The sequence below is a fragment of the Polyodon spathula genome, chromosome 1, assembly GCF_017654505.1.
Source record: "Polyodon spathula isolate WHYD16114869_AA chromosome 1, ASM1765450v1, whole genome shotgun sequence".
Classification (NCBI taxonomy): Eukaryota; Metazoa; Chordata; class Actinopteri; order Acipenseriformes; family Polyodontidae; genus Polyodon; species Polyodon spathula.
This window is the reverse complement of record NC_054534.1, coordinates 88,558,347-88,584,312: the sequence shown is the minus strand read 5'-3', so window position 1 is coordinate 88,584,312 and position 25,966 is coordinate 88,558,347. Positions and strand designations below refer to the sequence as shown.

Sequence of the window (25,966 nt, the reverse complement as noted above, 5' to 3'; positions counted from 1 at the left end):
TGAATCTGTAATAGCAGCGTATCACACAACACTGCAGGTTACACACTGATGCAGCTCTGCCCTCACTTCTGGTTAGTAAACTGATTTTTTTTTTTCCCCTTTGCCCTTGCTTTACTTGTTTTGAGGCAGCACAATCTCCATTTCTTAAAACTAGATTTGTACTAAACATACAATTCTAGAAAAAACAAGTTTCATTCAGGGTCCCAAAAATAATTGATAACATAGCCTGGTACAACCCCTAGTGCCTGCATTCGTAGAATTCACCATTGTGGTGTTCCAATTGGAAAAAAAAAAATGTTGTCCAGACCCTGCCTAACATATCATACAACTAACCATAGCACACAGTGCCTCCAAAAGCAGCAAAAAAGAATCTTCAGTCATTCATGTGAAATAAATATGAATAAATGCCATTTAATCAAAGGGCATCTTCAGAAGCTGAGTTTCTCTATCAAAAGTCAGTCAATAGTTTTATTAGCATTTCACTTCATTTTGTTGCTTAATGTAGCATTATATTAACATGCGTTCTTGAAAATAGATTACCTCCACTCTCATCAATATGAAACTTGCAAGCCAAAAACAGGCAAAAAGGGGTTAGTGCATAAACTAGAAAAGCATGCTACTCTGTGAATGAATTATATAAGCATGTCTTACTTTTAATGTTCTTTTTTTCCTGTAAAAAAAGGATAAAAAACATTATTACTGTATGTATTTAAACTATGTCAGAAAAAAAGTATCTGCTTTGTAACTTACATTATATAGAGAAGCACGGGAAAAACTCCATATGACTGTCAAGATAACAAAACTGCACTTTAATTAAAAATAATTAAAACAGAAGGGTTTTAGACAAATGTTTAATTACAGTACTGTCCAAAATAATAATAAAAAATGGTAAGTGATTTAAAGGTTATATGGAAACACTGCCTCACAAAACAGTTTTCCTTACTGAGAAGAAGAACAATAAAACAACTGTATTTTTGTTTGTAGTTTTTGAGAAGATCTGTAAATTGGTTTTAATCAGACAATTATTTTCTTTACAAAGAAAAAAGGAAACTTTATGCTTTAAAGGTTTTGTATTTCTGTTCTGTACCTTACATTTCTCCTCCCCAACAGTCACTCCGAAAAAAATAAAAAAAATCTGATTTGTTTGCACTTAATACCTGTAAGGATCTAGTCCATCTGTGTTTGGTTTCTGTTTTTCTAGTGCTAAAACGCTTATCCCCTGTTCTTTGCTCTGCAAACTGTTTGTAACTTTTAAATACTTTAAAATGTACCCTTAGCTTTAACACCCACAGTGACTGTGTCTATGATGAATAACAGAAATAGTGACATTTGTCAGCCCATCAATTCTTAAATCACTGTAGCCTGGGAATTACACAGAGTATGGGAAGAACAAACCTCTCCTGATCATTAAACTAAGCCTAGATTCAGCCTTTTTCCCTGAAGATATCAAGCTGAAACTATAATGTATTATGGATCCAAAAACACTGTTTCAGAAGTTGCGGAATTGCACTGTATGCAGTGAAAATCCATAGGCTTCACCAGAAATAATGTAAGTACAAAAAGCATTTAGATTTGAATTTTAAAGAACATACCAAATAATATTTACTTTTTTTTTTTTTTTTTTTTTTTTTTAACAGGGCTCTAGGTTAAATGTATATCCAAGGTACAATACAAATATAACAGATATCTTCTCAACATTTTCTGAAATGTGCAGCTTTGCATTTTGTTGCACCCTATACAGTATACCAATCAGATACAAATGAACTTTGGAAATTGTGATCACAACTGAGCTCAATACCAGATATAAGTCAAGTTATCAGTGCTTGGACAGACTGCATGACATATTGTCCAGAGTTATTTAAAATAAATATATCTATACCTATAACCTACTTTTTTTCTTTCTTTTTTACATGTCCAATAGATCGCTGCAGTTTCAAAATAATGCCCCTTTAACTATACTTTATAAGCTATCAGGTCAACTTACAATTCAAAATGCAAGTAAGTATTCAGCTTCAAAAGCCTGTCCAAAGAGGCAGCAAATCACATTTACACCACATTAGTACAATATAAACAGAACTGGTGTATGCTACAAAAATGAACCAACAAAGTATTATTTACTTTTTTTACAAAGATGGCGGTCATATATTCATGCAAACTGAACAAAATGAACGCAATGGCGAATGTGAACATTTCTAAATGCATGAAAATATAACTCGAGATGGATATTATATTATATTTTGTTACACCTCTTTAGCATCCCCAATGTATACATCTCATTGAAAATCCTTATTATAATATTTTGCTTGTAGTGCCTGTGTTTTCAATCTGTAAAAGGTCAATAATTTATTTTAAACAAAGATTTTCAAATAAATAATTATACATGAATAGTGTGTTATGCTTAGTATTTTCCTGTAGACATTCAAAGAATAACACATATACATTCATTAAAAAATATCGTATTCATATTTTTTTATTTGTTCAGTCTGAAATAGAGTTATCCAGCAGAGAAAAAAATAAGCTTGTTGCAGAAGACATTTTGTATGGTTGCTTTAACAATGAAAAAGATTTCTTCACATTTGTTAACTGCAGTGACCTTTTTTCATTTAGTTATTCTGTAGTGCACTGTTGCCTTCCTTTAGCTGGCCATTGATTTGTGTACATTTTTCCAGTTAAATAAAACCTATGGATAGTTCTCCTAAGAAACGACAAACACAGTCACAACTTGTTTTTCCCTCAATTTTCCCTAAAGTTACCAATACAATAAGATAGCCATATAATGTTATCAATAATACTTTAGAAAACAAACTGGGTTTAATGTAAGTATAACTGCATGCAACGCTTTTAACACTAGCACCTTTTTATTGCCTTTATTAGTGTCCTCGGCAGTATTTATGTATCTCAATTCCAACAGATCTTGATTAGGTTTTTAAGTAATCATTATAAATGAAATCCTAGCAAAAACAATCTGTTAAGGTAGTGTATAGAAAAAACTTCAAGGACATATTGCAAAACTCGGACATTTCAGAAGAGAGGATATTGTTGTTGTGTAACACTAGGATCAGCACCTTTTTTAAAGAGTTTAGATCCACAGAATTTGGTGAAAATCAAACCTGCATACTGATTACCTGCTCTCAGTGGCTTTTTGTATATATTTCAGACGTCACAATCCTCTGCAGTCATATTCACCTAGTTTTTGCTGCACTGCAGGCTACCACTATAATTAAACTCCTGTTACTGACTTACAAAACTGTCAAGTGCCTAGAATAACCATACATATCTCAGAGATCTAGCAGTTTATACTTCTCGAGGTTCATCGGATGCAGGTCTGCTGATACATGTTGATTTTGGAGTTCTTAAATTATAACTTAGTTAGGTTTGCCATATTCATACTATAGGACCCTTGTTTAATCTGTGTACATTTGTGTACAATTTTACATTTTGGTGTGCTAGTTTTATTTTTTTATACAATTCTATCAATGAAGAACTCTATGTATGGAGTAGGGTTATTGTAATTTTCTTTTTTTAAATATGATATAGATAGCATTTGGCCTTAATTCTTACCCATATCTGCATGTTTTACATGTGCATGAATGATAAACAATTTGCTTTCTGCATTGTTAAAATAACCCCTGCTTCCAGCAGCAAATACAATAATACAACTGTGGCTGCATAGCAACAGCATCAATTGATTTTTTTTTTTTTTTAAATTGTGGCCAAGCTAATCAATTTGTGTGTATTGGACTGTATAATTATTGACCTCATTATGTGGACAAACTGTCACAGCACAGAATACATTATGAAGGTACAGTTAAAAAAAAAAAATGTAAATATATATATATATATATATATATATATATATATATATATATATAGAGGAGAGAGAGAGAGAGAGAGAGAGAGAGAGAGAGAGAGAGAGAGATATGACAAATAATGGCATGCTAAAAGAAAGAAAACCAATGAAAAAACATATCTCTGCATTATTAGCTACTGACACTAAACAACAGCACATTGACATAGTATAAGATGCCAAACCACTGTTAACACACTTAAACATGTCTGATAGCCCCAGCAACCTTTCTGTACACCTGAGGCTAAAAGTAGCAATTGAACAGATCTCAGGAAGCATTTACTGACCAAGGCTGGCAATGCTGTCATTTTGCGTAGGTCTTCACTGAGTATTGCACAGATAATGCGTTTCCAAAACAGTCCTTTAATATAAAGTCAAAGATGCGTCCACGTTTTGGGGACCTGCTGACTGTTCTTCGTGCACCTCTACAAGTTCATTGCACATGGACAAAAGTCAGGTTCCAGTCCTTGATTGCTTCATTAGGAAAATAGTTGTGTTGTCAGTTTAAGCAGGTAAATATAGAAAGACCATGCCTTTTATTTTCAGCAGGGATTTCCACTGATGGTGTCATTTGTGCAGAATTAGGAATACAACCAGTATTCTGATTTCCCTTTTCATGAAAGAAATAGTAGTTTTATAGTTATAATCTTATATGTGGACCACCATGGCTGTTAATATGTAACAGGGTTTAGAGCTGCAACTAATAACACACGTAGAAAAATGGCTGTCCCATACATGACTGGTGTATTTGCTGTGCAAATTTAATTTCTAGACTTACATTCTGTGAAATATAAAGGCTGCAAGTTTCAGTCACAATTAGCAAGACATCAGGTGCTTATCAAAGCCGTATTCAATACTTCCTGAATTACTTATGTTCCCTGAAAAAAAGATGGCTATGAGCTATTCCAAAGAGCAGACTTTGCTGCATTTTGTCTGATTGTCTATCTCTACAACAATTTAAATCTTGTAGACTGGTCACATCCTGCCTGTCCATCACCCCCAAGTGATAAGCAGGTATTTCTATGAAGCATGAATAGACTTCATATTAAGTCACATTATAATTAGGACTGACACTCAATTAAAATTTGGTTAATTTATGGGCATTAGTTGATTAATCAATAGATTCATCCCTGGACATTTTTAATAAAAGTAACAATCTTATAGTGGCTTCCTGCATAGTAATACATAAAAAAATCAATATAATATCAGAATTTGGTTGTTTTAAAAGCATTTTTTTTTAGTTAACAAACATACCCTATATAACACTTATGGCTCCTTATGAACAACTTTCTTTCTTTGTTTTTACATTATATTTAGAGCTTCCAGGTTTTCAGCATTTAAAAAAAAAAAAAAAACTTTTCAGGACCATGAAACAGAAAAACATCAGTTAAAACAACTCTCCTATCCTTGTTCCACAATATAAACTAGTACAAATCAGTAGTACAACTTGAACAGTGGTCTAATATTAACAGTACTAACATCAATAAAACAAAATGTTATAGTTGCAGATTGTAACATTAGTAAAAGACATTCACTCGCCTGAAACCGTGCCAGGCAAATAAAGGAATCCTGAAAAATAAATGCTGCACAGCAAGGTCAACACCGTTGAAATGAACTTTGTACATCCAACTTAAACATAAAAAACTTCCTTTTCATCAACACAGTTTTAAAGTGAATAAAGTCTGCTTTGATTGTAATAAATCATGTTTAAGTAATGGTTATTTATTAAGATGCACTAAGAACCAAAAGGTAATATTTTACCTTTTCCACTAAATAACACAATTTAAAATATGTAAATAGACTGTATACATTTCACATAGACTCCAACTCTGTGGCTAATAGAGCATCCTACACATTTATTTTTAGGCTTTGTAGAAACCTTTAATATTTCAGCTCGGCACTAAAGTTTATGAAGCTGGAATGTATTGGTAAAGCAAAGCACTGGAGCTGTCCTAAAAATCAATATACAGTCAAACAGTTAGGTGGCACAGTTAGTTACCTGAATTATAATAACTTTTTCCTCATTAGAATTAAAAGTTATAATCCAACATGTGTCTAAAAGCAAATGGTAGCCTCTTTTTTAAAACCTCTTCCCGGTGGAAAATACAAATGCCCTCAACATTTGTAGCATAACCAGAAAATACAGTGTTTATTGCCCAATGTATATTTCAGTGGTTTATGTGCACCTTTGTGAAATTCAGTGTTAACGGTGCATACTATGAATAGTGGGGTCTCAAGCAGTGATCGGCTACATTGTAAATAAGAAGGTGAAAAGTAAAAGGTTAACCACTTCTTCATATCTGTGAAAAGTTTTGCATTACCTAGAATTTAAGGATTGATAAATAATTTAAAAAAAAATAACTACATAATTTATATCTTTTATTTAACATCATGTAATTAAATAAACTAGAAAAGGATATCCCAAAAGTCTAGTGGAAGCCGTAATAGTAGTACAGTATTTCATGTTAGATTTTAAAATGTCACATTTTACATTTTTTGTCAGTTTTATGTTAATTAAACTACAAAGCAGAATGTAATTCAATATGTTAACATAACGCTATTCAGCAGGTTTCATTCAACTTTATGAAGCAAAATGAGTTAATTATATAGCGTAATGTAAAACTTTTGTTCAAAGCTGTATGTATGGTTTATTTTTTTTAAACTGACACAGGTTCATGTCAGCATTGTTGATTCACATGAAAATGGGACATCCTAAACTTTGAGGAGACATAAAAGACAACTGAATAAGCTGAGGGGGACAAGGTAGTTGCGCCTATGATCTGAAGTACTGTGGAAGTTTAAATTATCCACCTTTGGAAAATAAACAGAGATTGTTAGATCATTATATATTCCACCAAAAAGAAAATTAACCAAACTAGTAGATAGAATCATGCCATGTTTTCTGCAGCTTTAGAAAATATTCAATTGGTGGGAAAAAGAGGTGCAGAAAAAACGGTCGAAACAATGGCTTACAGCACTATCCTCCAGCAGAACTCCTTTGAAAATAACCCCCTAAGTCTCTATACAGCAGAAACTTAAAAGGTCAACAAAGTCACTAACTGAAATGGTTTCTTAGATATTAGGCTTCGACACTACAGTGGTGGCAGCTTCGTAAATTTACTGACACAAAAGGGTACATTTATGCTGTACAATACTCACTATCGGACTACATCTCAATACAACATCTCAAAGCATTACCAGTAATTTTTTTATCATCCAAACCAAAGTCACATGACCCCATTATGGCAGCCATCTTAGGTCACAGGTCAAAAGGTTATTTTCCATAACATTAGCAGTTGTAATAACGGTGGTGACAGTAAGTTTATAAATCCATATAAGCATCTCTCTTGGGTATGCGTATTAATTTTATCATTAAACAGTATAATGATGAATAGCTATAGTTCATAGTATCTAACAAATCTGTCTGGAATTGTAGCTAGCTTGCAGGAAAAAAACAAAAAAAACAACGGAGGCCTGATTCTGCATATTAATACTTACTCACAGTGTGACCTTAAGCAAGTCACCCAGGATATATCAATTACATACAAAATAGATCCCCAAGGTATATTTTGTGGTCTGTGAGTAAATTCCAGGTGATCCGCAAAAAAACTCTATTTCTACACAATCACTTGTTGTGCTATTAATATTACTAAGCAACACAACAAATATCATTAACCATGTGATATATAATTTTAGGATATATAGTCTGCATTTTTCCCCTTTATCTATTTTCTTTTATTATGGGTGTGTTTATAAATTAATATATATATATATATATATATATATATATATATATATATATATAATATATATATATATATATATATATATACAGTCCCCTTTGATGCAATACCAAGTATCCCCTTCAAAGCTGCCATTAATTGAAACAGCTTTTTTTAATGTGAAACAAATACTACCTAAATAACTTACACAATATGAAGACACATTTGTCTCATCAAAATTACAGACTTTTTTTAGCCACCATTAGTTAAAAAAAAAAAATGCACTGCTTTCTAATCTGTGCTCATTCTACTGCTTGTGTTCATTGAATTTCTAGAAAGAAAAAGTAATCTGCCTGTCCCAGCTTTTTCGCTCTGCATAAAAGTAGCACTACATTGAATATTCCTAACTTGGTTTGAGTAACTAAATAAAAAAAAAATTAAAAAAAAAAAAAACTGTTAGGTTACTTACTGTAACCCTGTTTCTCTAAAAGGAAGATGACCACCAACCAATACTTTTGGGATATGCCTGCCTTAGGTAGGTATTCACTGAGCATTTTATGTCAGAGCTGCCGATAGGCCCCTCCGCTAGTGTTGCTGGTGTGCGCGCACAACCTCAAGGACCCTTGTGCCTAATGAAGGCACAGAGGGATCTACCACATTAATTCAGTATACCCCAGTGAATGTATGCAGAGTAGCCCAGCTAGACACAATACAAATGTCAGTCAATGAGGCACCTTGAAAGAGAGCCTGTGACGCAGCTACCCTCCCGGGTGGGGTTAGGCCGGCATTAGTATACGCAGTCGATACTGTGTCCACAATCAAGTGGGGCAGTCGTTGCTTCGAGAGGGCTTGACCCAGGATCCTTTCACCATAGCATAGGGAATTCAGTTTCCTATCCTCCTCCGATTGAAGGCAGAGGGATGGAAGGCCTTTAGTTCCACTGACTGGTTAAAGTGGAAAGCCATAATCACCTTAGGTAGGAATGCAGGGTTCGTGCACAATGACAGCCTGTTTCCATTATCCCAACCATGCATACAGGTACTGTGCACAGACAGAGCCTGTAGATCACTGACCCGCTTAGTAGATTTAATGGCCAATAAAAAGTCTGTCTTCATAGAGAGATATTGTGTAGGCTCAAACAGGCACCCTTTAGAAACACTCATGTGCAGCAGGATCTCCCAGGGCTGGCCCTGCAGCAGCTGGAAAAGGTTTGAAAACCAGATTCTCCTGGGCCATCTGGGGCCACTAGCAGAAATGTTGCTTTGTCTTTCCTGACCTTCTCGAGGAAGGCAGGGAGCAGTAGAATCGGTGGGAAATCGTACAAAAGCCATTCGGTAAATAGGTAAAGAGATCAACTTGGGCTTCCCCGAAGCGATCCCAAATGTGCTGCATCACCTGAGGGAGAGCCATTCTGATGGGTGAGGACCTTCTCAAGAGAGAGAGGAGGTCCATCGCCCAGTTCACCACTCTGGGGAGGTGAAAAACCGCCTGGAGGATACTAAATGCTTCTGTGAACAGATCAACAGCCGAAAGGCTATGCGGTGTAACCCCGGGGACTGAAGACCACCCTGGTGGTTCACATACACCACTACTGACATGTCGGTGCAAACAAGGACATGTCTGTTCTGGAGACAGGAACGAAATGCTGGAGAGCAAGGTGCAATGCTCTGCGCTCCAGCGTATTTATGTGCAGGGATGTCCAGCGGCCTGTCCAGGACCCGCTGACTCCTCTGCCTGCCCAGGCCACACCCCAACCCAGGTTAGATGCGTCTGTCGTCACTACTTGACAGCTGTATATCAATCCCATCACTACACCTTCACGCAGGCAGGAGTTTCCACCAGCGTCTGGCGTCTGTCGTGCTTGGGGTGTAGCTAGAAGGCATTGAGTCACGCTTGGATGAGGCGCATATGCAGTAACCCCAGTTGGATGGCTGATGAAGCTGCAACCCATCAGACCCAATAATTTTTGACACAACACCAGTTGTACTGCGGGCCCGTTGAAACAACATTTTTTTTTTTTTTTTTATGTTGAGTAGGCGTGATGAAACAGGCCAGCGGATTCAACTGAACAATGGGTTGTAGCAGCTGTCGAGGTCTACTCGACAGCAGGGAAGGCTAGAACACAGCCCCAGTGGAGGAACACATGGCTGACTGACTGTTGTTTAGTTTGCCCATAAGTATTGGTTGGTGGTCATCTTATAATTGAAAGGGGAAAAAAAAAAACATTAAAGCCACAGTTTTAGCATTTTTCATTTTAAACAATACATGTGCTACAGTCTTACCAGAGGTATAGGAATACAGTATACCATTATTTCAATACGTTTTGGAGAGGTTAGCTGCATATAAGAACAGAAGTTAATGTGAAACAAAAAGAGGCTAGATTTGTTGCTTGACTTGTGAACTGTACTGTAGTATGAATGATCGATTTCAGCTCTATGTTGTTATATGGGTGTATTCAGCCAGGTTTACTATCTCACAAGACTATACGCCAAAAGGAAATTCTATTAACAATACATCTGGAAATAATGTGTACAGTCTGTTCTTGACACTGTCATATTTAACCAAAATGCTATAAATCTAATCCACTGTGCCACCAATCACGTTTCAGCCCACCAGAAGTGATAATCACTCTCCAATCATTTTTTTTTTTAATGTTAGTGCAATAAATTGGTTTAGCAATGGATAGATTAATTTGCATTAGAAATGGATAGATTAATTTGCTACTCACTGTAACGCTTCCGGGGACCAGCACATGTTTACATTTAATGGATCTGAGGATGACCCAAGCCCCAGTGCATTATTTATCAGTAGGTTTTGTCAAACAAAAATCTTAATGCTGCAAAATTGAGACTCCATTTATCTACAAAGCATTCAGAATGTAAAACAATAAGCAATTTTACACAAATATTTCTTGCTAACAGTAGTGAAGATTCAATCTCATGAATCTCATGAAGTTAGGTACGTAATATAAATACTTTACTTTCTATATGTACCTATACATATACACATACAAATTAGTTTCAAAATGCTGTTGTGAAAATGCGTGGCAAGTAGTTTGTGAGAAAAATCCAGACACCAAGGTGGTCCCTAAATTGAAAAAGGTTGGGAACCACTGCAATAAGAGGTTTGTGCTGAATCAGTTAAGTAGTGGATTTTGTATTGGATGAATAGCAAATAAGTTAGGAATGCAATTTTGAGTACAATATGCAGTTTGTTTATTTCCAAGATTATATGCTGTGATTTTCAAATTTAGCTGGGGCCAATGAGCAGACTTAACCACTACCATTACTGAACACCTTAACTATATTCTGCTGGCTAAACACTGTAAAAGAAAGTGAACAGCTACATGATGGTGAAAGCTAGTAGAAAATTGTTGAAGGAGCATGGCCGACAAAATGGCAGCTGTACATTTGAATGAAAGCTTTGAAGTGCTGTGGTGGCATAAGATATAAAACAGTAACGACAACACTGGCAAGAGACCATCAAACTTCCTGTAAAAAAGATTTGAATACATGGAGGACCTTGACTAGACACAAGAAGCAAAATATGTCCAAACAGTTTACTTGTGTTTGATCTGATATGATATATATATATATATATATATATATATATATATATATATATATATATATATATATATATATCATATATATATATAATATTTATGTATTTTTATATTGCTCTTTTCTGTTTGTTTGTTTAATGTTAACAGTAATTTAATTTACAGTATAAATCCAAATATTTTTGGACAGATTTAGTTTTTTAGTTAGCAGACATTTTACCATTTTAGAAATGAATTCCACATGTACATAATTTATTTGGCATATAAACTATATTTGAACCATTTATAAATGGACATGTTTTCAGTAAATTTAGTTTGACAGTAATATTTTTTTGCAGAAATGTACAGTAACTACATTATGTGACAGTGAACTGCACTGTTGGTCTGCTGCTGATATCTAAATCCGCATTGTCAAATTATAGATATTTCAATTTCTCTTACACTGCTGACAGAGGAACTCTCATTTGAAAGAATACATGGTGCAATAAGAATGTCACAATGTTTAGAAATGATTGAATTCCATTGACAGTGTTCCACTTTTTAAATGAAAAGTTAATATTGCAGTAATATAAATGAGTTTAATATATCAAAAACAGTTAAATCACATACTTTAAAACAACATGTAAGTCATGTAACATGCATGAAAAATGCTAGTGTTATTTTGCATACATAAGAGAACAGTCTTTTGCAGCCCTGTCTCAGTAGCATTACTGGTATAGTTTTCAGATTTTATCTGTATATTTAATCTAGAATCCCATCACTATTTCCAACAACATGACTGATCAAAACATTCAGCAAGTGCCATTATCATGCTTTGCCTCAACTGTTTCCACATGTTTCACATTTTATTTGAAGCAAATAGACTGATTTTTTTACTCATATCCCAGACATCGGCTTTCATAAATATTATAGTGAATAAGTGTCTGAATGATTTCTTTAACCACACAGCATTCAATCTTGATGGTGCTTAAAAACGAATCCATTTATCAATAGCTATGTCTTAAGTAGACACATTTGTAATGTCAGGGTTGGAAGACAGATATGTTTTTACTGCCACATTTTTTTTTTCCAATAGAAAAACCAAATAATTACAACTTAACGCACTGAACGCTAACCTCTGGATCCCACATACATGGACGATCAGGATTCATAAATCAAGTTTTCATTCAATAGGAGTATGAGCCATTGTATGTTTTAATATTTTCATAACTGTTATTAGCACTGTTAACATTGTCACTGGCCCCCCTTTTAATTGTTGAAGATATTTTTAGTTTTGTTTTTTTGTAATTCATTTCAGAATACCAGTGCCCTGATTTTTAAAATGCATCTGTAGATCAAAATATATCCAACTGTTTTTTGTTTTTTTCCTGCTATCCAATCAGTAGTTCATCTGATTGAAACTAGACTGCTGTGGTGAAACTGGACTACAGCACAAGAATACAGCAATTTGTATTTCTATAATTTTGTCTTTGAATTAAATGATCTTCATCTGAGAAAAAGGGGCCAGTGAACATTTTGCTAGAGATTATAAGAGTTAAGACGCAACATTGGTTAGCATTTATTTAAGCATTAAAACATGCAATGTCTTTAATTCCTACTCAGTTGGAGCTGTGTTACTATCACTGGATGTAATTATTAAAATCCAATTAAGGGGTTCCCGGGATTCGATATATTTCAATGTCTTGCTCATTGACAAATAATAAGGACCTGTGTGGCATTAGGTTGCCATGGAGTTTCTACATAATTGCAAATGAGCTCCACCTGCTTTGTGATTTCATGCAATTTGATTGCCTTGTGTAATGCTAATCCAGAAATATGCAAATTTAAGCATTATAAAAGCCAATCAAATCGTGTGAAAGCAAAAAGCGGGCAGAGCTCGTTTGCATACACACTCCAAATTTACCTGGCCAGTTAAATATTTAGCTAAATGTTAAATCTTGTAACTACTATATATATATATTCTATAATATATATATATATATTATATATATATCTATATATATATATATAATATATTTTATTTTTTTTTTTCTCAAAATTTATATATTTATATATACATCTGTGGAAAAAATACAAGATTTAAGTAAAATCTGGGATATATATGGCACCCCTTATATATATATTATATATATACTATATATATATAGTATATAAGATAATATATTATAATATATATTTTTAGCATATCATAGTTATCATTCTTTTAGCAGCTCAAAAGTTACAGTCTAACTTTAGATTCAAAATTCTAACCTGTATGCATGTATGATTTCAATTGAGTTCATGAACTTTGCAGCTTTCATCGCATAACTGAATGCTAATCCTTGAAGCAAAATCTTTCTGCATTTTTTAGAAGTATAAACGCTCTGGTAGTCATAAATAATACTCACAATACTCACTGACTTTTTTTTTCGTTTTATTTATTAGGTGCTGCTGCATTTTAATAACAGTAATCACAACTGGTTAAATTTGTTTTCTGTGTTTGGTTTGGTAGAGTACTGTCAAAAATTGATATATTTCTTACTTGCAAAAGATAAATTAAGGAAGAAAAGAGAAATTGCAAGGCATGGAAAGTTATACCGAGGACTTTGGATAATGTTTATGTTGGCTTTAATAAAAAGTGTATTTGTTGGTTATTATAGTCTTTTCTTGGTTAATGTTGTTGATGTTGTAAACATTTCAAATGTCACACAATTATCCTGAGATGGGAAGTAAATGACAACGTGATAAACATTTACAGTGCTGACTATTTTGGATTATTTATAATAACTTTGCATAATAGAATGTGAATATGTGCGTTTCTGAAGAGATTCCCAAAGTTTTAAGAATTACAGTTTGCTATTCTGTCCTAAACCAGCCATTTGACAGTCCCAAATTGTTCTGACATACATTATATATTAAATAAAACCTGGAAAAATGAATTTGTTAATCAGATTATTGTAATTTTTATTGCAACTGTGGTACCATTCAGTAGAGTGGAAATTGTAAAAGGGTATAAACAGTATTAGTTACCTTTAAGCTGTCTAAAAGTATTTATTATGGTAAGTGTCTACACTACACAGCATTTAATATCGTACTCGAGATCACCTCAGGGGGTAGTCTCGGGTCAGGTTTTAAATTAGATCACATCAGGGAGTACGGTTTATCAGAAGTGTGGACACTGCAAAACTCATTTTTTTGTGTATCCTCCAATATCCCAAAATGCTCTTTGATATGTTTGTCAAAATACTCAGAACAGGTGCCTAAAGGACTTCCTATCAGTGTACACTCTGTACTTGGTGTTCAATCTGTCAGGACATATCTTAAACTAGTGGGGGGAATAACAAAAGAATAACATTGAATTAGGAGACTGCAAAAATGAAATACAAGTAAAAAGTAGGATCGGGGATGAACAATTCAAGTAATTTGTCAGCTCTGTTTTAAAATGAAGGGTACTAGAATTAGGCTCAGGCAAGATATGAAGGTAAAAACAAAGATTGTTTTGTAATTAACAGTTTTTTTTGTTTTTTTTTTCTGAGTTTAATTATGAAACAGAATCAGCTCAATTTGTTTAAAGAGAAGTCACCGGAAAACTTCAAGCCCTATTTGTGTGTGTGTGTGTGTGTGTTCACATTAACTTTGTCCAAAATCATTTTTTAAATGTATTTTTTAGTAATATGGACCACTATTAATATGGGACGTAACACATTATTTTAAAATAAAATACAGTGCATGGTGGGATACTATTATATTAATTTCCACTGTTCATTGTGCCGCTATGAACTGCAACTGAACTATTTTAATAATGTTTCTACGCATTAAGCTCGACTAAACATGAAACGGTACTTCAGTGTGGGCGCTTTCAGCCAGACTAATTAGAATGGTTTCAAGTACCGTTCTCGAGATCGGTTATGTAGTGTTGGCAGGGCCTTTAAAAATAGTTGAAAACCACTGTTCTAAAGAATTAAGCATGAGAAGCTGCTCAAATAAAACTGAATTACAAACTAATTTACACTACAACAGAAAAAAGTCTATCCTAAACAAAGATTACAGTAGATTATTTTATTTTTTATTGTAAAGTACAGTCCTCCCACAGTACAGATCTACAAGCAAAATAACTGTGTTTGCTATTAAATTCTTACAATAAAAACACACTCGCTGTGCATTTTCCATACCTCTAAGCTCCAGATACTATAAAAACCTTTGTATAAGTATATTTTTAGGTATTTTTAGGGAGATTTTGTAGAATTCTAGAAGCAGAATGCCAAAAGCAGCACTGTGTATACTGAATGGCCTTGTAGTGAATTAGATATACAATTTATTTAAATATAAATTAGTCTCTAGTTGCTCACTCAGGGACGTCAAAATGTAATAAATGAGATATATCATATTTAAGTTTAGGATCATGTAGAACTCGGATTATCTTGACAATAATCGCCATTCACACAATGTGTCAGAAATATAAAACAATATTTTATCTAAGAATAAAAAGGGTGCACAACTAATTTAATATTACAGAAAGGAAAAGCGATTGGTTAGAGATATGCGTGAATAGTATACAGTTCATTTATTTCTTAGTCAAACGATTACAACGACCACAACATTATTAGCATGCATGGTTAATATACAAATATTAATTATGGCTTATCACACAAAGTGTCTACTTTGCATTAGTATTACCAATACTCATTTCTCTTTTTAAGTGATCATGTTTCATATCAAAATGCACGATAATTAATTCAACTTCCCATTCAAAATGGAATCCAACATTCCAGTACCTAATTTAGCAAATTAGTTTCACTGTGTTAATTTAGTTTAGACGTGATCTACCAAACTAATAATATGTTATCAACCTCAAATTCACTCAGAAATGGGGCAATGATCATATTCTACTCCTAGAAACATTTAGCCACTAACTTGATAGCATTAGCTACAGTTAATTTCTCGAGTCAGAAAATATTTAACATTCGATATGTTGAATACTTATCAATTTTCAACAAAGAAGTCAATCTTCTTTGGTGCTGAACATGGCAGTTTCTCTCTCTGGATCTGAAGTTCCAATGAAAGAAGACAGTACTTTGCTTGAAGTACGCATTGTATTGCGTCAGCTCACAATAAACAAATAGTCATTTTCAAATGGAGATCAGCTTGTTGATTTCCAGTAGTCTTGCAGCATTATCTTTGACTTGTCGGGAGTATTCCAACTGGAAACAGTAGCGTTGATCAGATGCAACTCAGTTCAGAGAATGCGTTGCAATTGTAAAGTTATGTAGTTCGTAGAAGTGTTCTCGTTGCAGTTCTTCTGTATGGCTAGTACATTACCTTAGGCCAAGCTGCTAGTTATGCTTCAGTTTATTTTCATGGGAACCAAGACCTGCTTTCAGATCAAGGCAGTGTCCCGTTTACTGTTTCAGTCTCTTGTAGGGCAAATAGCTAGGGCTCTCTTCAAAGCTGGTTTCAGCCTTCTCAGAACATAATTTTCTCAGCATGTCTTCAAACGATAGATTCTCCCATGATTCCAGCATACTTTCCCATTGCTTTCTCCAAGATTCAGAAACTTTCTTCAGAGCAGTTCAACTTCCATTTCGTTCACCCGAAGTACTTCTCCTCAGTAATTCTCCTGATTGTTCAAAAAGTTCAGAGACTTTGTGTGTGGAGCTTTGGGTTTCATGTCGGGAGCGCTGTTTCTAGTGTGTGGAGCCCGCTTTTTATTGCTTGGAGCCTTGTTTTAAAGTCGTGTTGGTGCTTTTTGTGATTCTCTCTTCAACCCTGTAATTGGTTAGTTTGTTTATTTTGGGCTGTGCCCGAGTCCACGTGGGGTGTTTCCCGTTGGTTGTTGTCATTCCATGGCGGCCCATTGTTCTCAACTAGTTCGCTGTTTCACTCCCTGTCGGCTGTAATTATGAGGTGGACTGTTTTCTGTGCGAAGTGTCCAAGAACTCAAAACCGTCTGGTTTGTACCCTCTGCAAGACACTGCCAGCGCCAAAGGATTCATTCAGCGATGGTGAAGATAAACCACTTGTCCAGTGTTTAGTTTACGACTCTTTTTAAAAGCATTCTTTGACAGTGGGGGAGTTTGTGAAAAGAAGCCAAGTGGACACGGAAAATGGCTTAGGACCCCATTTTGTATATTACATTTCTGTTAATTTCATACACAGAATGATACCATGACCCAATCTGACGCTACAGCCTTTAAGAAGCTCCATTTAATTATTTGAAACTCTGCCTAGCTCGGAGACTAATTATCTGTCAGTGATCTACCTGTAAGTCCCAATGAGGCACACAGGGTGCTTGCATGTTTATGAAGGTTTTGCATTAAAAGCAATATTTCAAGTAAATCAGCATTATACTTAGAGGTGAAAGCAAAGTACATGTATTCAATTATTCACTGTAAGAGAACAACTAATAAGGCAGGGATCAACCCCACACATATGGGGTAATTTGTAACGGTTAGTATTTCCATTTTAAATGTGTGTATATAATGTTTCTGTGGACTCTGCATTAAGCTATAGCAATAAACTAATACTAATAAAATTACTTTTCAGTGAATAATTATGACAGACTCATGATTATTAGATCCACACATTTCATATAATCCATAGTAATCCTGCTAAATAATAACAGGAATGGCTAACTAATTAAATCAAAGATTTTGGCACATTACAGCTCTGCAGTAAACATATATGGCCACAAGCTGCAACAAACTTTTTTTTTTCAACACACTAAACTTTGTAAACTATTAACAAAAAATGTCTGTTTTTTTAGATTTCTTTAAACAATGTCTTAAATATATGGTGTTTTTGCTTGGATAGTTTAAAGAGGTGCATTATATTACAGCTGCAGTTACTATGGTGTCAAGTAAACAAAATGTTGCCAAACGAGTAATAAACCACAAGAAGGTTAATTTCTCAGTAGCATCTCGTTTTCAGTTAATACGTATTAACAGTGTTATTTTTTCTGTGTTGCAGATTTAAGCAATAGAACCCAAAGAAAAGGGCTTTACTGTCTGCTAATTTGCTAGATTTTGTTGCTATTTAATGCAAATTCCACAAGTAATGTGGTTTGCTCAGAATTCACTGTGGGCTGGTAGCCTTCAGGCTTCAGTATGCCAGTAGTGGACGATGTTGCTTTGTGGGTATTTCCAATAGCCTAAATAATAACTCAACACTAAAAAAAAAAAAAAAAATTCTACTTACATGGTGCTTTTCTTCAGGTCAAGTACTTCGCATACAAAAGAGAACATGGTTTGTGAACTATTTGTTTTTATCTACCTCTTAAAAACTGTAAAACAAACAAAAAAAAACCTATAACCTTTTATTTTTTCATTAGGATTTCAGTGCATGTTCGTGTATTTGTGTAAGTTACAGTATTTAAGTTAATGTTAGGTGCTAAAATGTATTAGTGAAAATACTTAAAAGTACCCAGTAGCCTACATGTGTCAATGTAACCTTTTCACAGTGCTCATAAAATTTATTCAGAGCCTCTTGGCCTTGTTAGAGAAGAGAGACCGTGCCTATGTTGTTATTATGATATGCTGAAATAAAGTTGTTGAAAGTAATCGGTCTGCATCCAGTTATTTATTTTCTACAACTTGTCAGTCAGACCGGAGACTAATTTCTATTGCTGATGTGGTTTAACGCTGACAGCAAACACCATTCTTTTGCTATACTAAATTGAAATAGATACTGTAAAGCCATACATATTTGCATGCCTTTTATTATGAGTTTTTCATTGGCACGAATATCAAATCCGACTATACATACTTCATACATTTAATGGTGTGTTCTACAAAAAATTAGCCTTATCGGGTTAAAGGAAATCTACGATCCAGTTTTTCCTAATTTCCATTAAAAGAAAACCTTATTTCTAGAAAAAATGTAACTCAGGGACACCAGTAGTCACATTATGTAATGTCAAGAGGGCCTGCTGGAAATCATGTGAAAGCTCCAGGAATCTTTAACAAGGCACAGTGGTTTCAAGGGCTTTATGTCGGTTCCTGTCTTATGCGGTGGAAATAATATGTTGTGAGGGTTCTTTGCTCCATTTGTAGGCATTTTGTCAGCATGGGTTAGGAGCAGGTCAGACTGACAACAGCACTGATTCAGCATATCTCAACCAATGAAGCAGTACAAAAAAAAAAAAAAAAACAACAACTTATTTTAATACAGTACACCCACGGTATAATGCCCTTCATTATAACGGACCTACGGCTATAACGAACCTGGCTCCAGAACCCCAAATAAGAAACACTAAAAAAAGATCATATAAACAAGCACTGTCAACATTCCGTTCTGTACGCACAGGAAGCCACCTCTGCAATGAAGTCAACTCTTTTGTTTAATAAAAAGCGTGTGTTGTGTAACTATGCCTTTGAAACAAAAATCATTTTATGTTGCAACAAATCTGGAAACTATATTTTGAAAACAGCAGTAACGCATTTATGTTACTTATAAAATATAGCTATTGTTAACTTTAAACCTCAAACTGTTTCAGAGCTGAAAACAATGCTATAGAGTATATAGTAGGGAGGACGCTTATCTACTTCATCTAAACCCTAGCAATGTCTCAATCCAATTTAATTTAATTTCTATGATAGCTGTCTAGCAAATTCCACATGCCTTGTATATTTTTTTTTATTTGGTGGTCATATTGGTGAAGTCTCGGTACTGCTTGGGTTAAAACTGAATAAATCCAACATTTTAATTATATCTTCAGAAAAGTTTAATTCAATCTTCTGTGTTTGTCTTATTGCCTAATTCCAAGCGCGTACACAGCACTATAAAAAGCTTGTCTCAATACTATAAAAATAAACCCCCAAATCTGCTGTTTCATAGGTTAGCAATTAGTGGTGTCGCCCAAGGGGCCAGAGCCTCAAATCTATTTTGTAGAGCCCCGAACAAAACATAAAACGAGACCAAAACACACCATTTATTTTACATAGCCTTCTCTTGTTTCGTGTTGGTTTGTCTTAACTGGTTTCAGGTGACAGCACTTAGGGCTTTTTTCAGGAAACTCTTTTGTGTTGTAGCTGGCTATGTACAACCCTTTTTTCACATAAATGGTGTTTAAGACAGCCGATAGGACACTGTCTGGAGCCACTTACGAGACAGTTGTGGTGGCTCAGAGTTTATGAGTGGGTTTTGGGCGTTCCACAGTACATGCAACCGTTAGCCTGTGTAGCTTGTATTCTCCCTGAAAAAGTGTCCATTGTAAATTCCTTGCCTCTGATCTTTTACTACTACAAATAAAGGGATGCGAGGGCTGCAATATGTTGCATTTTGAAGTACATAAACATTGATCTTGTGTAATTAAATCACTGTTGTTAGCTGTTTTAAGATAGTTGTTTATTTTTCTGTGTCAGGGCTTTTGTTAGGATAGATACCATACATTTTTGCAGAACCAAAATACTCTCTTTTTAATGTATGCGAATGAGGAATGTCATTAAACGCATTTCATATCATCTGAACAGAAAAAAAAGGTTTAAATGCTGTCTAAAACTTTTAAATAGAGGCTCAAGAGCTGATGTGTTGATCGTGTGTTTTCTATATATATTAATCTCACATAGAAATCTTTTAGATTTTCCATTTTTGAATGTCGCGCAACTTCTGGTGAGGTGGTAATATATATATATATATATATATATATATATATATATATATATATATATATATATATATATATATATAAATTGTAGCATCTGTGGGAAATGAAGTAAAAAGGTTTACCTTACATCATGCTTTCCAAGGTCTACTGTATTGCTATTGGCTGATGTAGCCTCAAAATGGGTGGGATTCTGTGGATTTTCAACCTGCAATCACTCTCTGTCTGTCAAGTTTTAATGTATTTGTATTGGCTACAAGATGCAAGTTTGCGGCTGACCTCTACCACTCATAATTACATTTAATCTTGACGTATCTTTTGCCAGGCAGGTTATGGGTCACGTGTGGCTACTCACTTTAGTTACAAATCAAACCCTGATCGCTCTTCCAAAAGAGTGTTTATGCGATAATATCGCTAGTTTCCACACCACATTTTCTTTATCACATAATCAAAACTAGCCACTTCCAATTCACGAAATGGGTGGACAGAAGTTTTGCAGGAGTAGGAGGGACTATTGAAAGCAACATAAAAACAGCTGTTGACCAGTCCTCAGCCAGTACTTGTGACCTTTTGAAGGGGCAGAAACAATCAGGTAACATGTGAAAGAACTACTACAACTAATCCAGTGGTTAAAGAAAAGCGCTTGTAAACAGGAGGTACCCGGTTCAAATCCAGGTGTTATGTGCTGAAAAGCCTATACTTTGTAAAAATGGAAAACACTGATTAATAATAACAATTATTGGCTTTTATTTTGATTGTGTAAAATATTGAAAGAAAGCACGCACACACACACACACCCACCATGGCGTCTGCAGCATCATGCTGCATTGTTTTCATGATTTTTGTAAAAATCCCTAACATGCCCTGGCTTGTGTCAGCACCATGGAATGCCAATTACAACACTGGAAAGAGCTCTGTAAAGTTACAAACGTTTTGTTATTAACTTTAATATGCTATGCAACTACATATGAACATACAGTAATTGCAGTAAAATACTATGAAAATGTGTTTTCTCGTACTTGAAATCACCTAAACTCCAAAATCTAACCCATTGATGGCTTTTGGGCTCGAGCCCTGGATCTTTTGCCAGTAATCCCTCTGTTATTAATCTTACTGTTAAAATAAATAAAATAATAATAATAATAAGTATGCAACCACCAATGTATTATTTATATACTACATACTTAAGGAAAAGTAATTAGAAATAGCAACTATATATTTATATACATGGGTGGCAAAGTGCCCCGCCCCTGTATGTATTTTGTGTTGTATGTTGTGTGTTAATGTTGGTGTATAGTCACTGGTACACAGGATATAAATGGGTCTGTGTAACACAAGAGTTTAAAATGTATATTTGTATTTAGGCACGAGGATTGCACAGCACTTCATGTGCAAGTAAAATGTAATAATATGTGAGCACAGGGAATTGCACTTTGTTAATTCACGTGCAGTTGTACCGCGACTCCAATTGAATGATTGATTAGCAATCGAGTCTCGGTACAGCTGCATAAAAGCAGCATGTTTTCACTCACTCTGGGTTGTGTGTTCGGTGAGTGGAGAACGGGATTGGAGACGGAGGTGATTGTAATAATAATAATAATAGTTAAAATATAAGCTCACTGTGTTTTGTCTATATAGTCTGTTTTGTTTGTCTTTCTGTTTTGGCTACGAGTGCCGTGTCCTGTGTCTTGTTTGTCTTACAACCTTTTATTTTCTGTCTGTCTGTTCATTATTAAATGCTGAGCAAGACCATTCGCTCAGCTTCACCAAACTCCACCTCTGTTGTTTATTTCTTGGTTCCTGGTTAACATTTTAGAAAGGCAAATTATGAAGGTATGAAACAGATTAATAAGTAGATTGGAGTAAAATACAGGAAACATCCACAGAAAAAGGATGGCTGTTTTTCTTTAAAAAAAAGTAGTACTAGAGGCACAAAACAATTACATCCCAAAAGTAGACAAATCTAAATCTTTAATAAAATGGCCAAAATGGTTTCATCTTGCTAAAAAAATGATATTGCTGCTCTAGAAAGAGTGCAAAGAAGAGCGACCAGAATTATTCCAGGTTTAAAAGGCATGTCATATGCAGACAGGCTAAAAGAATTGAATCTATTCAGTCTTGAGTAAAGAAGACTACGCAGCAACCTGATTCAAAGCATTCAAAATTCTAAAAGGTATTGACAATGTCGACCTGAATAAAGAAACAAGGACCAGGGGTCACAAATGGGGATTAGATAAAGGGACATTCAGAACAGAAAATAGGAGGCATCTTTTCACACAGAGAATTGTGAGGGCCTGGAACTAACTCCCCAGTAATGTTTTTGAAGCTGACACCCTGGGATCCTTCAAGAAGCTGATTGATGAGATTCTGGGATCAATAAGCTACTAACAACCAAACGAGCAAGATGGGCCGAATGGCCTCCTCTCGTTTGTAAACTTTTTTTATTATATTCCTTAAGTAAACTAAAAATGTATACATTTGTATTTTATTGTGTTTTTTTTTTTTTTTAACTGCTTCAGACTCAAGCATGTGGCATATTCTTGATTGGTAAATACATGAGCTTTTTTTGAAAAGGCTCTATGTCTGTTGATTAAAAAAATATGAGTTATTTAAGTCATTTAAAAGATGTGTGTGGGGGGGAGGGGTTGGGGGGCTTGGGGTATCTATATCATGATACGTATCGTATCATGGGCTTAGTGTATTGTCTAACTATTGAACACTAAAAGCTAAAAAACAAAACATGATGCAGTTAAAAAATGTACAAACGTGTTAAATGTATGTATGTATGTATGTATGTATATACCTATGTACGTATGTAATTTTGGATCATTGAGTAATTTACTCTCCAATTTGGATACTATGCAACAGTACATTGATCTTCTTGCTAAGGCAATATAAAGCATCCATACACTTTCCCAACATAGAGTATTTTATTTATCACAGAGATTTACCTTCCAATAAAATGGTAGGTTTTGTTCAGGGGGAATAAAATGGCAGAGATAAATCCTAAGGATCAAGAATCCAGCTGTTTATTCACCAGTCACAAACACGCATTGCAAGTGAGTGGATTCAACTGTATTTTTTATTTATTTATTTTTTTTTAATTTGTTTTTATTGAAAACCCAAACTTATTAGTCACATATTTCTTGTAATTCCCAGCAGGTTACAATTTGCTGTCCCAGCATTTCTATGATACATTATCTACCGCATGCAGTACGATGTGTAAAATACCCAGTATGCAGCTTATCTGGAGCACTGTATGTATGTATTACAATTTTCCAAAGAACATATCCATACAAATCAGAAAATGCATTGTGTGTGGTGTGGAATCGTGCAATTCCAAAATTAACAAGGCTGTATGCAGTATTCCTTTTCACCTAGTCAACCCCTAATGAGTACATACATTACTTCTACAAACTCTAATGAATATATACATTCTACTTCTACTTTTTTTACTGCCAAAGCAGCAATTCTGATAAGCCTAATTGTATTTTGGAATGGAGTATATTTAACATTTAACTATTTATTGAATTTAACTGAATTTACCCCTTGTGGCATGTGCCAGTGATACCGTCTGTATCTGTGCCTGGAGCTGTCTAGGGTGGAGACATTCATAATGCCATGGACAATCAGAAGATTGCTTTTTCTTTGTTTTGATCATTTTAATTACGTAAAGTGCTTGTAAAGTCAATTATTTTGCCTTTTTTGAAAATTACTGATAACTATTTAGCATTTCCTTCTCTCTCTCTCTCTCTCTCTCTCTCTCTCTCTATATATATATATATACACACACACACACACACACACAAACAGTATATAACTTTTTAAAATTGGCCATTAGAATGATCACTTAACAGAATCGACACAACAAGCTCAGTATTGATTGACACTGAACTTTCTCCAGTTACTGAAAACAAAGACCGTGGTTGGCTAATTCAAAGATAACCAATTGTAATGCAAACCATGCATTACGTACAATGGTATCCATAGTCAGCTATGAAAATGTTGAGAGATGGTGCGGTACTGTCCACTGTTGAACTGAAGTCTAAGTGATATGCTGTTTTGTTAACCACTAGAGGTTGTTATCGGAGTAAAATCGTGTTTGTTACAGATTACTACTGAAACACAGTGCTTCACCAAAGGATGCCACACAATAAAGCTTGTGAATACCAAGAGTGCAAAGCTTACATTGAATTCCAAATATTTTTTTATACTGCACTGCTTTTTAACTTAAGTTGAAAAATCTATTTAGCTAAACGTTGCCCAACAGTAAAAAAAGATAAATAAAAAAATGTTCTTAACATGTGTGTGCACACAACAGCAGAGCAAATAAATATCCTGCTCTTATCTAATGTTTCATTTTTTGTGTGTGTATTTATCCAATCTACTGTAGTTGTAAATGCACGTTCATTTATTTTCAGTTGCTGTGCAGCTATGTGCACTTTTAAGTAGGGTGGGCCCTGAGAGTAGTCAAGTGGTCTGCAATGTTATTCTGGCAGGAAAGCAGGAAAAGGCAGGAGGATTGAGGTTTACAACCACAAAAAATAATTTTTGAGAACCAAGCGAACAAGTTTAACTTTGCACAGGAAACAAAAAAAAAAATAAACAAAAAAAAAAAAATCCTAAGTGTAGGTCTATATTTATTAGTTTCTTTTTAGCTGGCTTAAGCCTGGGACAGACAGGCGTGGCACAGCACGTGAGGCATTTTGCTGCCTGTATCACTGTCTTTGCTTTCATATGGTGTTGGACAGATCAGTGCGGGAGGATAGCGCGAGTTCCGCTCAAATCGAATCCAGAACGATTTTTTCTGGCGGCCTAGTGCATACTGCCCCTGAAAGTACCTTATTCATACCCAACAGGTAACCTTTTTTCTTTTATAATTATAATCACTGGTGTAGTTTTGGTTCTTTGTTTTGTGTGTGTTTGTTACATTCACTAGTAAGTTGTCATCCCCTGTGCATCACCCAAAAATGTACACCTTCTTTGATGATAGTACTTCTGACCAAAAACTTGTATAGCAGAATTAACTTTTGTTTACTGCTTTTACCAGACGACGGATCCCCATTACAGACAACCAGTAAGTTGGTTTCATTATTACAATGCAGTTGTACAGTGTTTCTATTTATTAGACAAGTTTGCTTTTAAAAGTCCATAACCAATAGAGATGTTTTTCAGTGAGGGACGCTGCTCAGTCACATGGGTAAACCAGGCCTTTCAATTCGAAGATGACCACCAAAACATTGCTTATGAGATATGCC

At 34.7% G+C, this 25,966-nt stretch overlaps 1 protein-coding gene across 3 annotated transcripts in view; it reads right to left on the bottom strand.

Moving 5' to 3' along the window:
- Window positions 1–25,966, bottom strand: part of LOC121323821 (protocadherin-7-like) — a 181,946-nt gene that overhangs the window by 5,558 nt on the left and 150,422 nt on the right. Inside the window, exon 3 of one of the 3 annotated variants that reach the window (XM_041265094.1) lies at window positions 652–670. The exons of the other annotated variants lie outside the window; for them this stretch is intronic. Coding sequence (XP_041121028.1) covers window positions 654–670 — 17 coding nt within the window. The 3' untranslated portion in view covers window positions 652–653. The remainder of the gene's footprint in view (window positions 1–651; window positions 671–25,966) is intronic. 3 annotated transcript variants of the gene reach the window in all.